This window comes from Epinephelus moara, chromosome 9 (assembly GCF_006386435.1).
Source record: "Epinephelus moara isolate mb chromosome 9, YSFRI_EMoa_1.0, whole genome shotgun sequence".
Lineage (NCBI taxonomy): Eukaryota > Metazoa > Chordata > Actinopteri > Perciformes > Serranidae > Epinephelus > Epinephelus moara.
The window spans coordinates 30,036,677-30,061,692 of record NC_065514.1 but is presented as its reverse complement, the minus strand read 5'-3'; the positions used below and the strand labels follow the sequence as shown (position 1 = coordinate 30,061,692).

Sequence of the window (25,016 nt, the reverse complement as noted above, 5' to 3'; positions counted from 1 at the left end):
CCTGAGAGCTAATTGTAACATATTTTTCACAGTGGATGCTTTGCTTCATTTGGATTGCACATGCATACAATTGGCAATATTTTCACTCATGGCAGTGGTAGTATAATTACATAGCATTCACACTGTGTGGCAGAAAAGTGTGGACCACCATCAAGAAGTCTTCAAACATCACTCCTCCAACACTTTTCTTTTAACATTATGTCCCTTGCACCAGAGTGCAGAGAATTATTAATTTACACACACACACACCAACATAAAATGCAGAACTAGTGGCAGACAGCCAATTAACTCAAAAATACAGACTGCTTTTATTAACTGTGACATCCATGATTGCCTTGGCTGGCAACAAAGTAGACATTTTATTTAGAAAAAAAATACCCAGAGGGAAAACACTAATGGCTCCCCTCGCCTGAGAAATGACACAATGAGCCGAATCTGGACAGACAATCACAGGGCATTATTATGAACCTTGGAGACCATGTCATGAGAAGGGGATGTACAGTGAGTGCGGAAAGCCAGAGGGTGCCCTGTCAGTTAATTAAGAGTGTTAGAGCTGTAGGGAAAGAAGCTACAGCTCTAACACTCTTAATAAACTACCCCACATTCTGCGAGTGAGTGAGTGAGTGAGTGACCTTTATTTGTCAGCTCTACCTATGGCAAAAATGTGCTGGAGCATGATGCCCCCTTCACATTTATGACTGCCCCCTCATATATGCCTGCCTAGAACCGGGCTTGCTACTGAGCAGAACATACGGTAACAATTGATGCCGTTGCAACAGCTGTGAGCAGAAATGGTCTTAAACATGAACCCAAACAGAAAAACCTGATTATAACACGTGCATGTGCCTTTTTGAAAAGAGACACTACTGCCCCCTTGAGTCAAAAAATAACACATCTTGGGATTAAACACCATGTGGGGGCTCAAGCATTTTCTGCTGCTTATGCATTTGCTATTTAGTTTTGTTTACATGGTAAAATGTGGATACATGACATTTGCAGTATTCAACAGAATGTGATGTTGGATTTATGATGCTTGTGTGAGCCCTCAGCTGTTATGTGATGAATGGATGCAGACGTTTCAGGATGTTTTTAAGGACAAGCCAGTCGGGTAACCCTTTCTGAGCTTTGACCGTCACACATATTCAGTCACTTGGGCAACACATATAATATCCAGGAGCATTAGCCTGAGCAAATGTCAGGGGAAAAAAACCATTGATGTTCTCTCCCACACCAGAGGAGTTAATTATTACACATTTTTTTTCCTCGTGGCAATGACAAGAACACAGTGACTCATAGTAATGAGCCAATTAGTTTCATTACAGCCGGCCCAAGTCCTGTGATCGTGGAAACTATGCAGCCATCCTTTCTTATCTTTGCTGTGAGACTGAGCACGGCTTATCTCTGAGCTCTTGAATTCAACCCAATTCATCTACTTAAAAAACACACACGCACTCCACGTGTCTGCATCTCCCCAACCAGATAGTCAATATTCCTATCACCTTTGTTGTTAGCAGAAGTGATATGTAAGCTTGAATAAAACCATCTGTGTGTAGTGCATGGGAAAATAATGATACGGTGGGCCCCTGGGCACAGACATGCAGAATGTCCCACCTCTGCTACACTGGAGCAAGACACACAGACCTTACAGTTCTTTTTGGTATTTTGCATCTCTCTGTAGCCCTTATGCATCTGTCTGTGGTTATGTGTCTCTTTGTAGTCATATGAAGTCTCTTCATTGTTGTTTATGTCTCTTTATAGTTGTTATGTGTCTCTTTATGGTCATTTTAAGTCTTTGTAGTCTTTTTGCTTTTCTTTGTAGTTACTTTGTGTCTTTGCGGTCATTTTGAGTCACACTGCATTTGCTTTGTGTCTCTTTGTAGTTATTTTATGTGTCTTTGGGTTCATTTGGACTCTTTGTAGTTGTTTTGTTTCTTCTTATAGTCATTTTTTGTCTCTTTGTGGTTGTTTTGCCCCCTTTGACATATCTGAGAGTCCCTTTGCAGCTGTTTTGCATCTCTGTTGTTGTTTTGTGTCTCTTTGTGGTCATTTTGAGTCTCTTCCAGGTCAGTACATGTCTCTTTGAGTGACATTTTGCAGGTGAAGGCCGGGGGGGGGGGGGCCCTGACACTTAGGGCCTATGGGCCTGTGCCCGGCAGGCCTGTTCAGTAATCCATCCGTGATGTAGTGCTGATCATACTGTCCACGTCAGACTTCAACACTGTTTCAAGTTCTCTTAGTCTTTTGAAAACCCATCCTGTAGGAGCTGCATGGTCCAAACTCTTGGACCAAACTTGAATGATTTAAAGAAAAACACAACAATGTATTTAAGAATCATTTGGATTGTTTTATTGCTCTCATTCAAAACACTACTCCATAAAAAACACCACCATCTGCTTCCTTCTGAGTAATCTATGGTTATTGAGCACATAAGATGCTTGTATAAAATTGGTTTAACATCAAAAATATGACATTAATTGCAGAATCAGAACCAGAGAGTCAAAAAGTCAAGATATACAGATCACAGAACAAAGTGGAAGACAATGTGGTTTTTGATTTTTGGTTCAAAGCATTGACTGGAAGCAACTTCAGTCTTGTGCTTCACATCTTGACAGCATATTGATGTGATTGTGAAAGCATTCATTAAAGCCCTTCTTTGCACTACAAATCAGAAGCAGTGCTGATTGTTCATGTCCTTATATGCATTTCAAATGATTGAGATGTATTACATTCATATATGAATTAATATCCTAAATCAACTTAATCAGTTTAAGTTACAGTGTGTAACACAGAACAATGATTAACGATTCAAATTTAAGACGTCAATCTGTCACTAAATGGAATTTAGATAATGATGCATTAAAAATAGTGTCAAAGAAGAATATGAATTTTAAAGTGAAGCTGTTGCTCAAACATTTTTTTACCCTGTATACTATAAAGCGGTAGTTCTTCCAGGACTGGAAGTCACAACGTTGCATTGCCTCACAGTGATTGTTGGTTGATTTGCATTTTATAAAAACACACACATTACATGATTAAAAAACAAACAAGAATTTCCTCAAAGATTGAAAATTAATCACATTTATCACAACAGCTTTTAAATATGATCACATTTTAAAAAGGATTATTCAAATAGGCTTTTAGGGTTTAGTTCACAGTCAAGTGTGGGAGAACATTACAGGCCATCCCTTCCCCCCAACCTTAGCACATTTCATGTATTGAATTTGGGGGGAAACTGAAAGAAAAAAAAAAAAAAAGTGAGAAACTGGTGGAAAAAAAAATCTCAAATGTTTTTTGCTTCTGGGACAAAAATGTTAATTTGGTGGATTTACCCTTTAAAACACTGCAAATTCATACATAATTATTTCACGTTGACAAACAAAAAAATACAATATCTTAAGTGTCACAGAGCAAAAAGGAACTCAAAGAAGAGATTCAGAGATCCTATGCAGTGCCAGTTGAAAAAAAACAATAAAATAAATCAGTGTTTGATCAAAAAAAAAATAATTTGCACAACAGATGTGCTGAATATATAATGCCTGGCACCTACAGAAACATAAGAGGTAGAGCTACATACAGGTATAATACATCTACATCTCCCTTAAACAGGGAAAAGACAGCTGAGTGGATACAGACCACTGAAAGAATATCGTCAAATTTGCACAAATGGGGAAGTTAAATGGTAAAGCCATACTTAATGTTCAAACAGCAAATTCATTTGCAGAGAGTTTAAATATAATAAATATAGAAAAAGGAAGAAGGAAGAAAAGGAAAAAAGTTCCAGTCCGTATGGTGTTAAACCATTTACTTCTTACCATACTGAAACAAACATGGTATTCTTACATGATCTTCTGGTTGTGTTCTGTGAATATGCAGCCTTGGATGGATGCTTTTTAAATAATTTATATGCCCGTAAATATAAAATAAATACCTGCAAATAATTGTGCACCGATGGCCTTTAGTAGCCCTTTTGATCACTATAAGTTACGTGGGATTTCTCATGTGTATCGCCTTAACACGCCTTCAAATGCAGTACCTCCACTACAGTATGTTTTAATCTTAAGATTCCAGTAGTTGGGATTTTAATTCTATAAGGAACATAAAAAATTACAATATTAAAAACAGTACTATCAGAAGAGAGGCTGGTTTGTGTTTGGTATTATTTGGAAGAGAAGATAAAACATAAAAATAAAAACTATGGGGAACACCATCTGTATTCTACAAATCTACTGTATCCTGGACATCTTTTATGATTAAACATCTTTAGTTGGACATTTTTTTATAAATTATGAGCATATACATTCTTAAAATATTAATGTCCCATAAAAACTGCATTAAGATGACCTTGAGTAGCCCTTTTGTTTTCTGCAAGAACTCATGTGGATGAAGCTCCAACATACCCCGTGTCAGCCCTTATTAAAATTCAGTACCACCAAAGTGTTTCAGTTTTAAGACAAATACTTCCAGCTGTTCTGATTTAAATCCTTACACAAGAAATATTTAAAAAATACTGTTACGAATCAGTACTATATTACAAAAGAGGATGTTTGTGCTGGTTCTTCTGTATCTTTAAATAATTCCTTCACAGATCTGTTTCAGAGTTCTTCCTCCAGAGGAAAGTGTTATCCTCAGAGTTCCTGCCTATGCGAATTTGAGGCGAACCTTTTGTGTATGAACCTCTGTCAAGACTGAAAGAGAAAGAGACAAAGAGTGATATAAATGCGGTGCAGTAGGAACTCATAAATCACACTTGTGCATTTCCTTTCAGAGAAAATATGCGACACGTGAAAGCCAGCTGGTACTCACTCACTCGGCCACTGTGGGAGACTCAAAGTAGTGCTCAGCACGACGAATGCGGGTTAAGGAAAGTCTTGGATTCATCTCCTGCAGGAAAAAAAAAAAAAACACTTTTAAAAATGTACTTCACAAAGACTCTGAAATTTCAAATAGATCAGTAGAAAAAGAGTAAAAAGAAAAGAAAGCAAGCACTGCAAAGCTACTTTATTGGTTATAATATTAAGAACTCTGTGAAAAAAAAAAAAAAAACTGGCAGTGTTATAGTCAGAAGAGCATACTGATTTTTTAAGGTGCTCAAGAAATTTGTTAGTGCATGCAGGAAGGCTAGTATGACAAGGCACAAAGCCTTTACAAGCAAAATTCGAGCAGTCCTTAGAGCTTTGGCAAAGCAAGCCCTGGCTAGTACTCACTATCCATAGATTTATCACCCAACATGGGCTCCTGCTCCATCATATCCATAGAGATTTTTATGCTGGGGACATTGTCATGGTAGGGGTAGTCAGACTGTGGGAGGATGGAGGGAGAACATTAACACATACGGAGGATCTATCGGAGGATGTAGACAATCACATGACAACAACAGATATACAGACCAGTTAAATGTTTAGGTTGAAAGAATGGTTCACTTACAAACTCAATTTCACTGTCAATGCTTCCTTTCTTCTTGTTTTTCTTTTTCTTCTCATCCTCTTTCTTCTTCTTGTCTTTCTCTGGGATGACGTCATCCAGGTAGCTGAGGTCATGCTGTGAGAACACGTAGTCCATTGCCTTACGAACAGCAACCAATGCCAAGATCTGCAGACAGAGAAATAAGTTTTAATAACTCTCATGCCCAGATAAAGCCTAGCTCTGTCTAATTGTGGTCAGCAACACCAGCGATTGCGGCCATTTCTCACCATGACAGGAAAGATGATGGCAGCCACGGTGGACTTGAGAATCCAGAGGAGGGCCAAACACAAGGCCTGGATAAAGGTGAAGAGGTGGATGCGTCTCTGGGGGACGTGCCGCAGGTAGATCAGGTCCGGCTGGTGCTTGGCTGGCATCAGGAGCAGCTGCAAGCGGTCCATGAACTGACAGCAACAAAACAAACAAACAAACAGGTCAGTCCGGTCACGAGAACGGACATGCTGCAGTCAGACAGTTAACAATATCTGTGTAGTATTTACAAGATATTGTAGACAGATGCTTTAGTTTAGTTTATGGCTGCAACTAGAAGTGAGTAGGGACGCTTTTACAGACAGTTTTAATGTTATATTGTATTATATAGTGTAAGGGATTACAATTTGAAATTCAGTAACTAATCCCAGTAATGCTTTGTTACTTTGACATTTTACGAGTCAAAATACGTTGCCACCTTAGCAGAGGGTTAATATCAGTTTTGTATCTGTGCCTTCAGAGGACAGACTCCTGTGGGACGTGTTAGCTCAGCAGAGGGGCTGAAAGTGTTGGGAGGCATTTAACCTCTATCATAAAGGGACAAATACCCCTCCCACAAACTCAAAAGTTGTGATATGTTGTCTCTTAGCTGCTCGCTAGCCAGCATTAGCTTGACTTGCACTGATTAGTAAGCATGCATTCAGGTGGGTTTTGTCCACAGTTGAAGGGTGTGTGTACAGGAGTGCTGCTGTCACTGAGGCTAAGCAACACTGACTGAGTAAGTACTGGCTGGCTGCTTGTTAAACCTCAATGTACTGTTCATGTAATTACTTAAGTAATGTAATTACTTTTACAATGAGTATTATGTAATGTATTACCCTTTTTCAAGTATCTTGTTCAACACTTGTTATGTCACTTAACAGGTCAGACTAACTCACCTGGACACCATTGAGCGACGCCACACCCATGTAGAGAAACACACCATAGAGCACAGGCATGGGAATGAACTGAAGGACACAGAGGACAATGAATAACGTTATTAATGTGATATGTGACCAGCTGTAACAAAGTCACTTGAGCTTAAATAAATTCTAAAGACATGAAAAGTTTGCTAAAGATGTTAGAGCTCTCTCCATACAGGCAATGCCAGTGTTAATTTTTAGCATCACTGCTTGGTTTAAAAATAGTCTGCAAGCAGCTTTGCTAGTAAGAATGTTATTTCAGTAGACACCAGTGTGTTCAGTCACTTGGCTGAGCACACAGGTGTGGCAACTACCTGCTCAGCCAGCAGTGGAACATATCCATGTACGATCAGAAATCTGCCACTAAGTTAATATTTAAACATGAAGAGGATTAAGCATGGCAGATGGAAATACATTTGAAACAGCATTCACACTTAACATTTTGCATCTTTCCCAAACTCACAAGCCAGTTTGGAAAGGAAAATGTATTGACAGGACCAGAAGTACAATATTAAAAATGTCCACAAGGGGGAGTACCAGCTCAAACAATATCCTCGCACTGACTTCACTTTTGTCTTTGCTGTTTGGCAGCTTAATGTGGGAATGGAAACTCGAGAAGGCACTCAGCTGCAATTGGAGCTTAAGCCCTGATGAACATGCTTATTTCACATTGAATTACTTCAACTATGGGAGCTCCTAATCGGATGAATACAAGATTTTAAATTATTTTAAATTTAAGAGGAGTGACAGGAGTTTGTCCTAAAACAGGTGGACAGTAATCCATGTTTCTGTGGAGGCGTTAAGAAGCTGAAGCGCTACAGTACCTTGAGGATAGGGGCCATGAAGACAGAGAGTCCCGTCAGGAGGAACACAAAGATACCAGTGACTCTTTGTTCCCTGGATTAGGGGGAAAAGAGGAAAAACACAAAACTAAAAGAACAACTCTGGCAAACATGGAAGGCAAGATATATGAAAAACATTTCATATGATGTTTCCATTATGACAAATCCAAAGTCACTGGAGATAACACTGCATCTACAACATACACACTATCTTTGTAACAGAAATGTCCAAAACTTTGGTTTTCAGGTCTTAATTTCTATCAGCTGTGTACGCACAAAATTGATCTTAAAAAAGGAGTTTCACTTTCAAAAGAAAAGTTAAGAATTTTTCATTTCAGAATTAACATTAAGGAAACATTCACATTATAACAAATACATAATACCATGGCACAAAATCTTTAAAGACTTGGAGAACAGGCATAGTAACCAAAACACACTTTTATCACTTAAGTATACTGATGCAAGTCTATCTGTGGCTTTGTATAGATTTTTACTCCCTTTCTCTCCTTTCCAAGACTGATTTCTCTCTTTTTTGTGTTCTTCAGTCCCTCTCCTTCCTGATTGCTTATTTTTTCCCTTTTAGTTATTACTGGATGATGATTCTGTCTTTGTGCACATGTTTTCATTATATACAAAGGAAAGGCTCTGCATTGACCATTTATGGTTAGACTAATCATGGGAGGATAGCAGAAGGAAATGCTTGTCTACTTGCCCACATTTTCATTTTTTTAGGGAAAAAACATGCATGAATTTTTCTTTGTAGGGTGGATTTCACACACACACAGCAATTCAGCCCATTGTATTGAAAACTCTGCCTTCTAGCCACCTGCTAAGAGATTTATTTTCACCTGGGAATCCAAAATAAATGAAGAGAGGAGTAGAAACTTTCACTCTGTACCATCATTTTAGAAACAATTTAATTCCTAAATGATGTCAGCACTGTGTCCAGCAGCTGCATTCTCTCACCTGACGCCCAGGAATTTAGGCTGCTCCCCAGGGGCCGACGTCTCGGTCTCCATTTTCAGGGAGTCAATGTGGGCGATGGAGATGACAGTGGCAGCCACGTACCACGGCAGGCCCATGAAAGAGCAGACAATCATCAGGACAGCCACCCAGAACAGGTCCAAGTGGTACCCTGCCCCTTTCTGAGAGAAGACACGGGCAAAGAGAGACAAGAGAGATTCTCACAGTGAAGCAATGCATAGGTTACAGGGTAGAGATGGAGCATGCATTAACAGTTAAAGGACAAGTTTGGTATTTTTCAACCTCGACCCTATTTTCTCATGTTTTTGTATCTAAAGCCCTATACTCACAGGACTAGTATTACCTGGGGACCTCTGGCACATTTGTCTCTGATCTTAATCCCATGCCAATCTGCCAAGCTGTCAAGTAAACACCCCCCCCCCCCCAAATTACCTTCCATATTTCTCCAAACACAGAGGTCAGGTGATGGTATTAGTCGTGTGCGAATCAACATCTCAGCAATTTGGGGTGGTATTTAAGTCTTCTGTTTTCCCTGTGCTTCGTTTCTTTCCCGTGCTAGAATTACTGAGGCTGTGTTGGCAATTATAATTGAGCATTTTGACAGCATTTTGGGAGCAGGATGCATGGAGACCCATTTACAGAAAGAGTAACTTCAATTCCATCAGAGAAGCAAAATCTTGAAAGATGATGAGATGGATGAGATGTGACAATGTGTGGATGAAATGGTTCTGTTCTACGTTTAAAAGAAAAACAAGGTCATCAAAGCCAGAGGTGCTCTACGGTGTTTCTGTGTTGTGTAGAGTGGAGTTACACATGACTGTGCACATCACATCCAGGGGATAATGTCAGTAAATCTGAGTAAAATACAGACTTTGCTTATCCTGGGCAAATGTGCTACAAAAAACACAGACGTGGGGGGTTATTTCTAAATCACATGAGGATCCCCTGGTAATACTGGTCCCGTGCGAATAGGGCTTAACTGACTAATGGGAACAACAGTTTCTGAAAGTGGTCCAGTATTGGGCAAGACTGCTGCAGACAGCAGCAGCAAAACAGACTGCAATGTAAACACTCAGGGCATGCTCACTCTGTGAAATTCCTTAAGTACTAAAAGTGTTTGTATTTGCCGCTGGCGAGCTCAGATTATCATTTGAAGTTTCTGACAACTTATTATAGTGAGTATCCCTACAGGGATCAACCTCTGTTTCAACAGAAACTGCCCCCAAAATCGCTGTCGTCACACCCACCAGACTCCATTTAAATAAACAGTAATTTATTGTGAAACACTTCATTCAAAGTCGACAGAAACTACACAAAACTCACAAAAAAATGTGGTTTGTCTTTCAACTGTTCCAACCATCACCAACTCTGGTTTGGTTGAAATAAACCCATTATTCAACCAGTCAGATGTAAAATCGACTGGCTCTATACAAGCTGCTTATTTAAATGGCGCCTAGTGAGTTTGGGGGTGTTGATTTCGGGGCTGTTTCTGAGTAAACAAAAAGGAACTTACGCTTTAATAACAAGGTCTATCTCTGTCTGGTTCTTTTCCATAATGTTGACAGACTTGAAATGTAATAATCTGAGCCTGTCAGCGACAATACATTAGCGGTGCAAACATGCTCTGAGTGGTGACACTGCAGCCTGTTTTGCTAATGCTGGCTGCAGCGCTCTGGCTCAATACTGGACACACTGAAAAAATGTTTTGCTCCCATTAGTCAGTTAGATAAAACAACTTGGGAAACTATGACCCGGGTTGAAAAATATTGAAGTTTGCCTTTGATATTTCTAAAATATGGCTATAGTCTTTTATGTTGAGTAGTTCAGAAGTTCTTTGTTCATTTATGCTAGCATTTTCAAAATGAATAAGGCCTTGAAGTGTTGTACCAACCTTGAGTTTGTGTTCTTTCCGGTTGACAATCACAGCAGTGATCTGCTGGTCCATAAATATCAGAATGGTGACCAGCAGAGCAGGAAGAGCGGCAGCCAGGTACACCCACCAAGGGTTGCCTCCAAAAGGAGGAACAAACCAGCCCCTCAGTGGACTTGTGGGCTAAATAACGAAGAACAACAAGGCTGTTAAAGCAACCTGGACACCAATAAATGAAAAACACCTGACTAGTGTATCATCTTATTTCTGCGTGTACACAGTCCAGATCTCTCAGACATTGATAACATCTCAAGTAGAACAGAAAAAATATCTAATTTGAAGTGATTACTCCATTACACTTTCAGAGAGTATTAACAATGACCAGAGTCTAACATTACTGCTGCATTATTGCAAGACAGAAATCTGTGAATTAAGACTCTGTGGTCGGACAAAGCTGGCTCTGTACCTGCAACTACAAGACCGTCTGTGTTCTCACATCACCTATAATCAAGCTGTTATTCGATGCAGCTACCTGCTCCTCTACCTCATCATTCACGTCGTCTGTGCCAAGGCGGTCTTTACGCCAGCTGAGGAACATTTGAGCAATCTGCAAGACTGACTGTGACTTAGTTTCATGTGTCGCTTACTGGTCAAACTACAAAGAAAGCATTATGCTGGGATTTTAAAGAATCTTAGAGGCTTTGTAGCAGAAACATGGATCATTATCAGTGTAATGAGAGGAAAGTGCACCTGGCTGGCTGTTGTCTTTCAGCTAAAATTAACTCAGTGCAATGATTTCAAACACAAAATGAAACAGTGACTAACTTAGTTTGTGACTAGTGTGGTTTGTACCTTGAATTCACTTGGCACTATGAGCTTTGGAGTTTCCACACCGACAAAGGCGTCCACGCCGCAGAAGACCAAAATGGTCAAGATGATCGCAAAGTCACTGATGAGCTTCCTCACCTAGACGGGGTAAACATTGACAGCAGGTTTGACAGTGGGTTTTCTTTTTGGCTTGTGGCGGTAGGAACTACCAGACATAACCAGACAATGACATGTTCTTTGTGTTTGACAAAGAACTACAAAGAACTACATTAGACTATATATGTCATTTATAATAAGTAAACACCAATGGTACATTTTGTTACCCAATGTCACATCCACATTATTGGATGGGTTGCCATGGACACCATCTACCCAGCTGTACTTTGCATTTTGTGCTAACAAATATGCTGGCAAATATTAATATGCTAAAATACTAACTAAGAATGGGAACATGGTGAACATTATACCCACTTAACATCAACATGAATTGTAATTGTGAGTATGTTAGCATATAGACGTTAGCATTTACCTCAAAGCACCACTTTGCTTAAGTATAGCCTCACATCTCTAACATGGCTCTAGACTCTTAGTTGGGAGTGTACCTATGGTGCCATGATCCTATGTTCCCCAGTTCAATATCCTCTTAATATGACTTGATTTTTGACATCATTATCTCAACAGTGGCTGAACAGATTCAGATCTGCACTTTTTTCTTTTGTGGGGCTGCACAATATGCAAAAAAAAAAGGAAAAAAAAAAAGAAAAAGACATACTGCACTGATTTTGATAGATATTGTGATTGCAATATGAGTGTCAATTTTGGCGGGAAAGGTCATTTTTGCATTTTATACTCACTGAAAAAAAAAAAAAAATAATGGTTATGTGATTTTTGCTGGGATCTGTATCAAACAAGTATGTTTCATTATGTCTGGAATATGATATGCAAGTGTGGGCATCTCTGTAGCACCACAATACCTCATTTATAATGGTATGTTGTGATACATTTACCTTTATCAAAAAATTGCAGCTCTTGTTGTCTGTATATTTTACATGGCTTCATTGCAATTTCTATGATATTTCGATTAATTGTGTCACCCTAGTTTTTTGCAATTTGTACTGTGCAGAAAGCCCTTATCAATCTCATGCTCAAAACGCAACGTAAGGCTCAAGTAACATTAGGCCCTTGGGAACATAGGACCCTAGGAACAAAGGGATGACCCTGAATTGAATCATTTATTTTGGATATTTATCAGAAAAGTGAGGTTACTGATTTGAAGACAGTGTAAATTAATTTATGAATCTGAGCTTGAGCCCAATTCTTCTTTTCTTTGCCAAACTGTTGACTTTCTGGTGACACCACAAATATCTGTAATGTCACTGGTCACAGTTTCACTAGATGCTCACTGCTTCCAACATTGGGCACAGGGCCAGAATAGAAAAAACCCCACTGTTAGACATACATAGATGGATACTATCACTCACTGTGGTGGGGAAGAAACGGCTTGTCTTGAACTTCTTCAGAGCCATGGAGCAGGTGTAGGTCCCAAAGAACAAAATGAGGGACATCAGGGTGATGTCAGGCACATAGCCACAGTTCTCTCCGACCAGACGCCCTTTGTACTTCAGACACTGATCCTTGGTCAGAGATGCCCAGGTGGCATTTGCTGGCTGGAGAGATGAGGACAAAAAGGTTCCTTTAACCAACAAGCAACAACATTCAGGGAAAAAAAACAGCTCTGTTGTCAAATTAAGCAACACTTATGAAATTTTGAATCCATGCTGCTAAATGTCATTTAAACAAAGACACTACATACCACTTCAGTACTGTTTGCCCATGCAGAAACATCAAGGGGGTCTGATGAGTTGCCTAGTAAAGAGACACAATGTTGACCAAAATGAGATAACTTGCAGTGTCACACTTGCCAATTTGAATCGGGGTCAACATCTCTCTCCCAAACAATCCTGCCGAGTCACTCGCGGCACTGAAACTGATAGGGCTGTTGAGAAGGTAAACAGTGGTATCTACAGGCCGACACACACTAGTATCATTTGTTATCTCCACTGTAAACACGGCAAAAATAAGTTGAAAGCTTTGTTTAACATACAATAGTGACATCTCTGCCAAACAGGGCAAAACCAAATCAGACTGTTCAGCTTTCACTGTCTGGTATCACTGCTGATACTGATGGCACCGAACAATGAGAACTTTTTGGCAAAGGATGGTTCAAGATAACAGTGTGTTGGTATCAGACACTGTCTATGTTACCAGATACAGTGACACCCCTGCTGTAATCTACCTTTACATGGCCACCACAGCTATTTTTCTACGACTACACACCTGGCATACAGATGCAGTCGTAATGAGTGACGAGGTTGGGATCGTAGTCTGAGTTGATCGGGTTGTGATGGGCCAGCTTTATCATCTTCTTGAAAGCGTCATAGATGAAGATGAAGCTGATGAGCGCAGAGAAGCCTTCCTCGGTGAAGCGTGTGAAGTACTGCACCAGGAAGCTGGCGTCTGTGGCGACCAGCAGCAGACAGAATATACCCGACCACAGGCCGATCCACAGCCGGAACTCAAGGTAGTCTAACTCGTTGTCTCTAAGGAGAGGGACACATTAGAGACAGAGAGAGTGGTTCATTGTGTACAAGTGTATCCTTACACCATCATATTTTATTTCAAAGCAAAATCCTGCTAGGAATTCACTGTACTTTCAGTCACCTCTGTCTAACTTGAATTCTGTGAAATGTGGGCTTCCTTAAAGTGTTCTTAAAGGTTTGTAAATATTGTTTATGCCATGAAGCTTTTAAAAATAAAACACTGATTTTGAGGCTGTGAAACACTTGCAACCTGAGTTGTCAGCAGGCTTTTCTCCACATGGAAATAATGCACCTGTGATATCCAACAGCTGTAGACAGGCTAACAGCTGCCACTGAGTCAGCGACCACTGACCGGAGGCATGGAAACATTTGGCGGACACAGACGCCACAACATTCTTCACTCACAGTGTAAAATTAAATGAGAGTGAATTATTAATAATGGAACATAATCAGCGTGGTGTTTGGTAATGCTAGAAGACTCTCTCCGGGAGAGGAAGGGAGTACAGTGGATGTAGGAGGGAGAAGTCAGCATTTAGCAACCTTTAACACCCATAAGGTATTGTGAAATGTTAAATCTGCACAATTACTTGTTCTCAGAGATGAAATAGTTGGACTGTACAGATAAACAAGTTAACAGACATTCAATAGATAGTGTAATAAAATGCCTTCAACAAAATACATTAGCTCCTGTGTTGGCACTGTCTCCTACATCTGGTTTTACAACAGGGTGTGTGTGGTCGTCGAGTGAATTGGGACAGGAAGTTGACGGCAAAAACACATGGAAAATTAACAATCTGCTGGCAGCTGTTAACTGCCAGCAGATTTACAGTAAGCACAAAAAGTTCCAGTGTGATACTCTTACAACAAGCAAACCTGAAGGAAAAGTTGCCAGCCTACTATAAACGTGAATTATCAATTTGTATTCTTTATGCTTGGATTTTTTATTTCATTTAAAAAGGCGGCACAAGGACAGCATCCCAGTATATACAGAAACAGCATCTGTCCTTTGGAGATAGACAGCAACCTATAAATATCTGCCAGGCTACTGCAGCTGCTTCTGATTTGTATTTCGCCCTTGCTAATATTCCATCATTTTAAAGTGCTGGAATGAGCTTGATCCTTGGCTGTAATTGTAGTATATATTGGGGGACCACCCCAGTGTTTAAATTGTCCTCCCTGACATGATGAAAAAATATAAATAAATGTGCTATGCTATGAGAGGCAACCACGCCCCGCCATCCAATATAATCATCAGCAAGTAATCATAATCATGAATCATCATAATCTGCGTGTGGTTTGTCCAAGTGGTGTTGCCGTACCCCAACAGGAGCTAATGTTTGACTTTTTTCAAACATATTAGAGAGTAGAAAATTAGAATTCACCATGAGTGTTACCAGGCTATATTATTGGCAATCTTTTTGTAACTGTTAGTATGCCATAAAAGTGTCATAAAAATCAATAGTATATCATAAAAATGCAGAAAGAAGTCATAGTACAGTACATCATGTAATTAAAAGTATCACAGTTTCATATGTCATAAAAAAGCCATAGAAATAGTCATGTATGTCATAATGGTATAAAAAGTCATAATAAAAAAAAAAAGTCATGGTAGAGTCAGTGTGGTCACTTTTCTTGTGCGACTCTCAATCATATGCTGGCTCCCTAAAATGCCTCACAATCATCAAAACTTTGAGAACCCCTGATCCGAGCTTTCTGTTTCAAAATGCTGAATGATGGGGGATATTACCCCCCACACACCCCATGGAGGGTTGGGTTGTAGACAGTATAAGCTGAAAATGGTCCCCCCACCACAATGTTAAATAGGTGATGATGGCCCTAGTTTGATCAGTAACTACTCACTTGCTGAAGGTGAAAAGGAGTCTTTCAAAGACAAGCACCGGGCCTGTGCTGCTGAGAATCGTCAGGGGTTGACCGGACAGCAGACAAAACACTATTCCTGTCAGTGCCGTACCCAGGAAACTTTCCAACACTCCCTGCACACATGTGGAAAAACACACAGACTTTACACACAGCTCATGGAACATGTTAGCCCTAAAAAAATATATAAAAAGAGATGAGATCGGACATTCATATTTGTAGCACGACTCCATGTTAACCATTTTGGAAAGAAATTGTTCAAGAGACACATTCTTTTATCAGCATTAAGCACAATTTTCCATTTTTCTTCTCCAACTCTTTCTGAGCCTTGGAACGTCAATACCATAATTCTGCTTACTCAGCTGGAAGTTTTGTTTTCCCTGTACACATCACACAGCTGCAAGGCTGGCCCATCAGGACAGGCCTGTTTCATTTCCAGCTGTCTCAGTCTTTTAGACTCTGTGTAATTCATAACCCTGATGCTGTATAGATACAGTTGATAGATGGCATGCTAGTGGATAGATAGCAACTGACAACTTAGCTCTACTTCTGAGACCTGCGCTGAGTGAGGTTGGCTGAGGGCAGGGATTCCCTCTGTTGTGCACAGAGTGGAGAGGAGGATTGAAGAGGTGGTGGCGTTTAAGGGAGGGGCCATTAGAAACGCAGCCATGACGAAGCTACAGTGGCTGAGTAATCTGGATCTGTGGTTATTTACAGCCTGGGCAAATCCTTGAGGCTGGTGCTCTGCAGGATTGCTAGGATGCATCTCTTTGACAGAAGGGTGCGGCCAAAGCCAGGGACAACCCTATACCGTCAGCTATCAGAGGCACCAAGATGGCTGCAGCAGCATATGCTATTATAGCACAATTGTACAGCTCTTCCAATTGCAGCCCTGTCAACAGCAGGTACAACAGATGGATGCAGTATGAGCCTCTGAGCTCCAAATTAGCATGGCTTATCAGCTGAAGTGAAATATTTTTGTCGTTAGTTTGTGACTTAACATGGAGAGCTAGGTCATCTTAAAACAGATCAAATCTCATGCCATTCAGTGTATACATACAGTGCCCAGCTCTTGTGAGCCATATTCTATGTTGGTTACGTTAGAAAAAAAGCGTGCTATGTGAGGGGAAAAAGGAGGATAGGAGTGCATTTAGAGAAATACAACACATTTGTTTAGTACTGACATGTGATGCAATAGCCATAATTGACATGTGAAACTACTGCAAATGTACCAGAACTTATCAGCTCTTTAATCTAGTTTCACACTGTGTGAACATGAAGTCTCAGAACTGCGCCTCTACAAAACACTGCCTACTTTAGCAGTTAGAATCAGGAAAATGAAACAACATGCAACAGGCTGCCTAATGCTGTGTTAACTGTGTGTTTATGACCGTTTAAGAGGCACTCCACCTTTTTTACACATGTAGTTTAGTTCACTCATCATGAGTACCACTCTCTATTAAAATACTTAAATAGTGTCTTCTGTGGCTCTGGAGGAAGCTTTACTAGTTTGATAAAATAACCATAATGATGTCATCAGGGTTAACGTGGATTTGTTTTAAAGGTATACTACGCAGGAATTGTCATTAGTGTTTGTAAACAACATCCATACTTGGCCTCTCCTCCCTACTGTGCTTATACGTACACTGCAAGGTACCTGATGGAATGTTATATTTGTTGTATCCGAAAAGCTGATATGTTCGCAAGGGCAGGGTCTCCACAGATAAAAACAGTGCCACACACTTCTGCTTGGTTTTAAGTAGGGCTAGGTGTCCAATACCTTTATGCATCCACCAATATAACCCAGTACCAAGCAGTATCAAAATTTCTCCAGTAAAACGATACTTGTATTCGATCTCTTTTGTCCCGGGGTCTGATCCTGGACCGTTCCGACTCCCTGCTAGATCAACAAACTTTCTGTCGATGCCATCTCCACAGCCAGGGAATGGCCAGCTCAACGTCTACCTGGTTAAATCTGTTTAATCGTTTAATGATTTTGAGCGTGTGATGCATGCTTTTATCACGTCACATTTAGACGATTGTAATGCTCTTTATGCAGGAATTAATCAAAATGCCCTATTGCACTTACAGTTAGTCCAGAACTCTGCGGCTTGTCTTTTAACAGGAAGCAAGAAACACAAGCACATAACCCCCATTCTGGCCTCGCTGCACTGGCTTCCTGTTCGTTTTAGGATTGATTTTAAAATTTTATTGTTTGTTTTTAAATCTTTGAATGGACTGGCCCCTACGTACATTTCGGACCTCATTCAAATCTACACACCCCCGAGATCACTGAGGTCCACTGGTCAGCTCCAGCTCGTGGTCCCTAAGACCAGACTTAAAACCAGGGGCGACCGAGCTTTCTCTGTGGTCGCCCTAAACTGTGGAACTCCCTACCCCCTGAGATTAAAATAGCCCCCACAGTTGAAACTGTTTCGTCTTAAGACTCACTTTTATTCTCTGGCTTTTAACGTAGCATGAGAGTTGTGTGGTCTTCTTTTGTCTTTAATTTATTTTATTGATTTTCTTAATGATTTTATTTGTTTTTATTTATCGTTTTTAATTTATTGCTCTTATTCGATTATATTACTGTTTTTAGAATTTTTTTTAGTATTGGTTTTTAGTATTTTATTTCTGTTTCTGTGCAGCACTTTGGAAACCTCCGTTTGTAAAATGTGCTATATAAATATAGTGGATTGGATTAGATTGGTTGGCATGAGCGTGTATAGCAGCAGCGGCTAACATCAAACACTAGCTGTTAAACCGTCACAACAAACTTACACCAAAACAGCCAATTTCTGCTGTTAACCTGTTAATAACCATGGGTAATGTCAGTTGTGTGATGCTTACAGTAAGCCCTGTCACTGTGTTTGTGCAGGCCGACATTCAGCAACTGCCCCCATCGTGGAGCTCACACACCCACAGCAACAGCAGCTACATCCCATAGAGTCTGTGGTAAGTCAAGCACGTTGTATTGACAGAGTTGGCAGTCCAGCATGCTTAGCTACCAAATGTTTGAAAGTATAGCTATGCTACTTGCCAATTCAAGTGTCAGTATCAATAAAGAGTACTGATATTTGAAACAATATCCAGCTCTAGTCATAAGGGATGATTAGGATGAATTACTTTTGTATGACTGTTTCAAGGGTTTTTAAGGAAACCTTTAAGCAAACATTTTGGAGTCAGGGAGGGTCAAAGAGGAGATGCTATCGAGTTGTATTGTGGGAAATGGGGGATCAAGCTTGACCTACACTAGGGACAAAAAGTTGTGTTCAGGTCCAGCTTTTTCCAAGTGGTCATACTTAGGTTAGTGTTCATCTTTTAAGCACAAAGTTAAACTTTGTCAGCAGTCATAACGTAGCTTGGCTGGTACAAGGTTAATGGGACACTTGTTTTGTCTGCAGTCAGCTGTATACAACAGCAGTGTGGAGCTTTCCCTTTAAATGTGCACCACAATATCTCTGCAGACACAAACCTCACTTGTTGTACATATAATGACAAAACTACAATAAAAAGCAGGAGAGTTACCTGCATGTTTTCTGTAGCATCGCCAAGCAGGCCTCCAAAAGTGATTGCATTGGTGACTGTGCCCAGGTAGATGAACAAAATGGCTGACAGAGACTGGATATGTATTGCATCGTAGAAGTCACTGGCGAAAAATGGCAGCTTCCTCTTGATATCCAGGACAAGACCTCCACAGAACCTTGAAAACAGAGCCATTCGAGTAAGTAGGTGCAACACAGTTTCATAACTTTGCTTACTTAAGTTGCAGAAATGATGCATGATGTACAAAAGGTGGGAAAAAGATTCTTTCTTTCTCAAAAAGAGAAAAATGTGTTCTAAATGAAGGAAAACATAGTTACTGAATAGTGAGGAATTATTATTTTTTAGTCATGTGTGGAATATTTCCTCATTGAAAACTTACTGGAGAAATAAAAAGACTCAAACAAACAGATTTTTCACGTTATGATGCATATCTTCACTGATAACAATCACATGTCATCAAGATTATAATCAGGATGATAACGCCCTCATGTACAAGGTGCATGAAGCCAACTATTAGTATGAAGATCATGACAAGGTTACACTGTGAGTATGATTTACTTTATGGTATCCGCACCAATTTTATTTAAGACAGTAAAATCGGACTTACTTTTTGGTCCACTGAAGTTCCTCTCCAACCTCGTGTCCTCCTCCTCCTCCATGTCCCGCATCATGCGGAGTGTCGCCGTTCATCTGTGGCGCCTCTAATCCGGCATACATGTTCTTCCTTTAACAGACAAGACAAACAGTCACGTTTCACATGCCTTCAAACATGCTGTCCTTCAGTTCACCAAAACAAAAAATATGGGGTCTAATTAAGTCATTTTTACAATAAACACTTGTATTTTGTGAAAATGAATGTTGTATACAGGCTGTTAAATATATAGTTTACAAGATGGATGTAACTTTTAAAAGGAAATAACACTTTTCTTACAAATGAAAAGATTAATTCATTAGCAATAAAATGCACACACTGCTACAGCTGTACTTGGCCTGGTATGACCAGCAGTTTATGGTGGCTAATGTCATCATATGTTAGCAAACTTCACGTAGTCCATTCTCTAACCTTGTGATTTCTCCACCTGTGCTATGTCAGAGCATTTCAGCTAAATCCTAAACAGCTGGATGCAACCAACTGAAATTCCTCCTGTGTGGCCAATGTAAAGGAGAACTATGGTGGCTGATGTGAAAATGCAAATGGCCCTATTCAGAGCCAGTGTTTGGTTTGTCCATTCTGGGCTACTGTACAAACAACACGGCAGACTCTGTGGAAGAGGACCACTCCGTGTGTTGATATGAATGGTTCATTCTAACTAACGAAAACACTGATGAAAGCATAGTTATGAATATTAGAATCCATTTTTAGCAATATATCCCCTTAAATCCTACACACTGGACCTTTAAACTCTCCCAGTAATTCTTATTTGTAGCCACTCCACAGCAAAAGTTTCACAGTCTTGCTTTAAGAAAAGAAGAATGGAGGTGATGGCTGATGGAGGGGAAGATGTCTTTATGGTTTCAAATATATGTTCATGTTACATATTAGATACGTAGATTTGTAATAGATTTATGTGCAGTAACTTAATTCATTTGGATTATGTTGTGTGGGTTCGAGCTAACCTCTTGTCGGAGGAGGGCAGGGACTTGGGTGGCTCTATCCTGATGTCAGGATCCCACTCTCCAGGGGGCAGGACGATGACCTCATCAAGGAACTCCTCAATGCCAGCCAGCAGGTCCTGCCTGTCCTTCGCTTTATAGGCAATATCATGGAACACCTGTAAGCAAACAAACATAACCAACCTATTAGTAATCAATAATATAACAACATTAGACAGAGAAAAAACACAGAATGTGTTATTACAATGGCTCATTGAAGAACACTGCCTACTCGCTTTTGATGACACATACAGAGTGCAGTGTGTCATTGAAATGCAAATGATGCTAAACATCATCACCACTACAATATTGACAACAACCAAGAATTTTCTAAAGTCTTTTACAATGTAAATAAATAATGAGTAATTATCTGTGTGCACCCCTGGGCCACAGGGATATCAGGTACAGCACTACAGGGCTGATGACACATAAACACAAACATTTGATAAACCTGTGACACCGCTTGTTGCGCGGGAGAGCATAGAGGGTAAAGTTTAACTTGAGGAAATCCTGGAAAAACATGTCCTATCCTGCCGTGTTGACATATGAGATATGCTGGGAAGAAATGAGGCCTGTGGGAATTTGCAGGCAAGGTGCTCTCAGGGTTGAGTACGTCGTGAACCAACAACACAGGAGAGTTATTTCAGGAGATACAAACACTGAAAATGTTGGAAAAGCCTGTATTGTATGTACTGTTTGCCTCATTGTATTGCATTTATTCTGCCATCACAAAAACAGATTGGCCTCCTTCAACTTCAACACACGGCTTAACAATTAAGCTATAAGTTGTTCACTGCCAACAAGACTGAGCAGGCAAACTGCTGTGATGATTAATACTGCAATATCCAGAGAGCTGAGAGATTTGGCAAGAGGACAAGTACTGCAGGAGGTGTAGTCCCACTTGACTCTAGTACTGTGAGGTTTGTGGTTTTGATTGAAATGCCTCAAAAAAACTATTTGATGGATCGTCATACATGTTCCCCACAGGCTGAATTGCCATCACCAAGACAAAATTTCAATTTGTGCAAGACCCTGGTTTATGACCCACAACTAAAGCTATTCCCATCTGCTTTAACTGTACTTTGTATGTAAGCTAATTAGCTGGTGGTAGCATGCTAACACAGTAAACTTAGTTGAAAGGGACCGTTTGTCCCCAGTATCAAAAATGCATATTTTCCCTCTTACCTGCAGTGCAATTCATCAATCTAGGTTGTTCTGGTGTACGTTACCAAGTATTAGCGATATCAGCATAAAGACGTCATCTCTTCAACATAATGGAACTACATGGCACTCGGCTTGTGGTGCTCAAAGCGCAAAAAAATACATTTGCAAAATCAATGTCTCTTCATGACATGCTTAAGATAACCCAGGCCTTTTCGTGAGCAGCTTTATGTAGGAACTATCTTCCTTTTACCGAACCACACCTGCCAACTGTATCACCATGCAAAAGGAAGCATCTACGCATGGATGATAGGCTTGCGGTCGTGACAGCACAAGATATAAACATTAATGGTGTCCTCCTTGGCTGAGCTGTAATGTAAGCTAGTTCAGTGGTGCTGAGTAAGCTAGTAGTAGATGCACGCTTCCCTCTGCACAGTGATACGATTGGTGCGTGTAGTTTAGTGGAAAGAAAATAGTCCCTACATGAAACACAACAAGGTCTGTGGATTATCTTGAGTAATCGGGTCATGATATCTGGAAAGAGACATTACTGTTGAGCGCTTCTAGCACTAGTGAGTGCCATCTAGTGAGCTGAGTGCCATCTAGTTCCATTGTTTCTTTATTATATATCCATTATACTAGAGAGAAGGCAAACATATCTATGCTCAACATCTCCAACACTCAGCAAATCATACAAAAATAATCTAGATGAATAAAAAGCACTACAGCTAAGAGAAAAAAAAATAATATTGGGGTGAACGGTCCCTTTAACATGGTAAATATAAAACAGATACCTGCCAAAAATCATGTCAACATTGATATTGTGAGCATGTTAGTATGCTGACATTAGCATTTAGCTCAAAGCACTGCTGTGCCTAAGTACATTACCACCGGTAGACTGAATGGAAAGGTAAGAACCGGTTTCCTTACTTTTCTAGCAACTTCTAAAACCTTAATGGGGTGTTTCACTGTCAGGAGAAAAGGCAATCTCTTTCCAAAGGAGCTCTGTAGATGCCATTATCACAGGTTCACAACCAATCAGAGCTTAATTAGTCCAATCAGAGCTTAAAGAGGATGAGATCTCTTTGCATTAGAGCAGTAAGGATTGATTTAGTCTTCTCCATCAGCTCTGTTGGTTTGCAAATCGAAACAAAAGCAGTTAAACAAAACTCAATCATTGTTGCCATAAAACGTACAAAACATGAATTTTAGGGGACCCGTGGCACCCAAGTTAATCCCTGAATACAAGTTCAGCAACCTTGTATCAAAACCTACAGTCTCAACAGCAGAATGTAAATAACAGTGAAAGTAAACAGACAACCATCAAATTAGCATACTAATAAAAGTACCTCATCTGACATCAGGGTGGCAATGGCTCTTCCGATTTCATGATAGGACTTTGCTTTACCTTTGGGGCCCAGCAGGACAAAGAGAAATCTAAGTCACAAGAAAATGTGATGTTAGAGTACATTCAAGGAAGTCAGAAAGTAAAGTGGCAGATTTTATTGAGGCCATGACCAAATACCATGACCAGTAGGGAAATTTTTCAGTTAATGGTGCGGCTGGTGTGTGCTCTACCTTGTGGGCACTGGGACCTCAGTCAGAGCCCCCAGCATGACAGCCTGCTGCAGACGGACAAACGCCACAAAGGGAGTATCGAGGAAGTCTACCTCTCCAACCAGCACGTTTGATGCCTCTGCATCACGGGGCAGTTTCTTCATGAATTTATTCTTCAGCTGTTAGGACAGATATAGCAGAGCAGGGAAGGAAAAGATAAAAATCTGCTTATTAAAGGAATACTTCACACCCAAATGATGATTTGTTTATCTATTACTCAGACCATGTTACATTGAATACAACTTTGTTTTTCTTGCATGCCTCCATGAAGAATGAAGAATCGAAACACAGTGACAATCTTGATGAATTGAAGTCCTAGGGGTCCGCACTTAACAGCAAAACTATATCAAAACATTGGTTTACAAACTCACACAACCTGTGCAGTATAATCTAAGTCTCATTTATCCAGTCATACTCTTCTATACTTCCTAAACAGACAGTCCTTTCCGACAGAAAACAAAACTTAAAGTCAAATTTATTTATACTCTCCTCAAAGCCAGACTCCATTGACAAAAACAGTATTTTTACCTTGCAGAAAATGGGAGTGGCTGTTCCACCACTGCCTCAATCAGTCAGTTTGTTTGTTATTGTGTGACTTTTGTGAATCCAAACTAACCCTTAAAAACATCAAAGTCACACAATAACATAAACTGACTAACCAATCGAGGCAGCAGTAGACCAGCAGGTCCCATGTTTAGCAAGGTAAAATCATTGTTTTCTTCAATGGAGTTTGGTTTTGAAAGAGCCTAGATCAAGGTCCTGCCTGTTTGGGAAGTAATGACCACACGACTGAATAAATGAGACTTGGATTAAACTGCACAAGTTGTGTGACAGTTTGTAGACCGTTGTTTTGATATAGTTTTGCTGTTGTTAAACGCAGATCCCTATGACTTCGACTCATCAAGAATTTTGGATTCTCCGTTCACTGTGGAGGCATGCGAGAAGTTTTCTTCACAAGTCAACATAACGGGGAGCCACTGATATACAAATGTTATTTGAGAGGTGAAGTATTCCTTTAAAATGTCATGCAACATTGTAACACTGAATACAAGTTCACAAGATCATGCACACACAAACTCCCTTTCTCTGCCAAATGCAGTGTGATCAAAGGTAGATGTGACATTTTAAATAAATGTGCTGATTAAAATGTGGTTGTAACAAGGTTGGGACAGACGCGGTGTTTCCACCGGTACAGGTAGTGCCCGCCCTTTCCTAGAATTATGTGCTGAACAGCAGCTTGACTTTATGCCACCTAATAAACACACCTTACTACAGCATATGAAACTGCATCTACAGTCTTCCACTAAACTGATATGCAAAGTACAATAATACACAGACAAGTTGTTGATGAAAGAAAAAACTTAGTTGCAGGGAGATGATTAACTAAGACCTTGGTGTCATGTCC

The 25,016-nt window shown here is 40.1% G+C and overlaps 1 protein-coding gene across 3 annotated transcripts in view; it reads right to left on the bottom strand.

Annotated features, from left to right (window-relative positions):
- Positions 1-2,321: 2,321 nt before the first annotated feature.
- LOC126395385 (electrogenic sodium bicarbonate cotransporter 1-like) overlaps positions 2,322-25,016 on the bottom strand; it is a 40,511-nt gene continuing 17,816 nt past the window's right edge. For 2 of the 3 annotated variants that reach the window (XM_050052801.1, XM_050052803.1), the window contains 19 exons: positions 23,573-23,730; positions 23,344-23,431; positions 20,798-20,952; positions 19,788-19,904; positions 19,163-19,337; positions 15,617-15,750; positions 13,494-13,756; positions 12,970-13,022; positions 12,638-12,823; positions 11,181-11,294; positions 10,350-10,511; positions 8,441-8,619; positions 7,457-7,529; positions 6,609-6,677; positions 5,691-5,864; positions 5,425-5,589; positions 5,205-5,298; positions 4,804-4,881; positions 2,322-4,685 (listed from right to left, as the gene is read on the bottom strand). In XM_050052801.1, coding sequence (XP_049908758.1) covers positions 4,838-4,881; positions 5,205-5,298; positions 5,425-5,589; positions 5,691-5,864; positions 6,609-6,677; positions 7,457-7,529; positions 8,441-8,619; positions 10,350-10,511; positions 11,181-11,294; positions 12,638-12,823; positions 12,970-13,022; positions 13,494-13,756; positions 15,617-15,750; positions 19,163-19,337; positions 19,788-19,904; positions 20,798-20,952; positions 23,344-23,431; positions 23,573-23,730 — 2,403 coding nt within the window. In that variant the 3' untranslated portion in view covers positions 2,322-4,685; positions 4,804-4,837. The remainder of the gene's footprint in view (positions 4,686-4,803; positions 4,882-5,204; positions 5,299-5,424; positions 5,590-5,690; positions 5,865-6,608; positions 6,678-7,456; positions 7,530-8,440; positions 8,620-10,349; positions 10,512-11,180; positions 11,295-12,637; positions 12,824-12,969; positions 13,023-13,493; positions 13,757-15,616; positions 15,751-19,162; positions 19,338-19,787; positions 19,905-20,797; positions 20,953-23,343; positions 23,432-23,572; positions 23,731-25,016) is intronic. The other variant, XM_050052802.1, reaches the window with a different exon arrangement.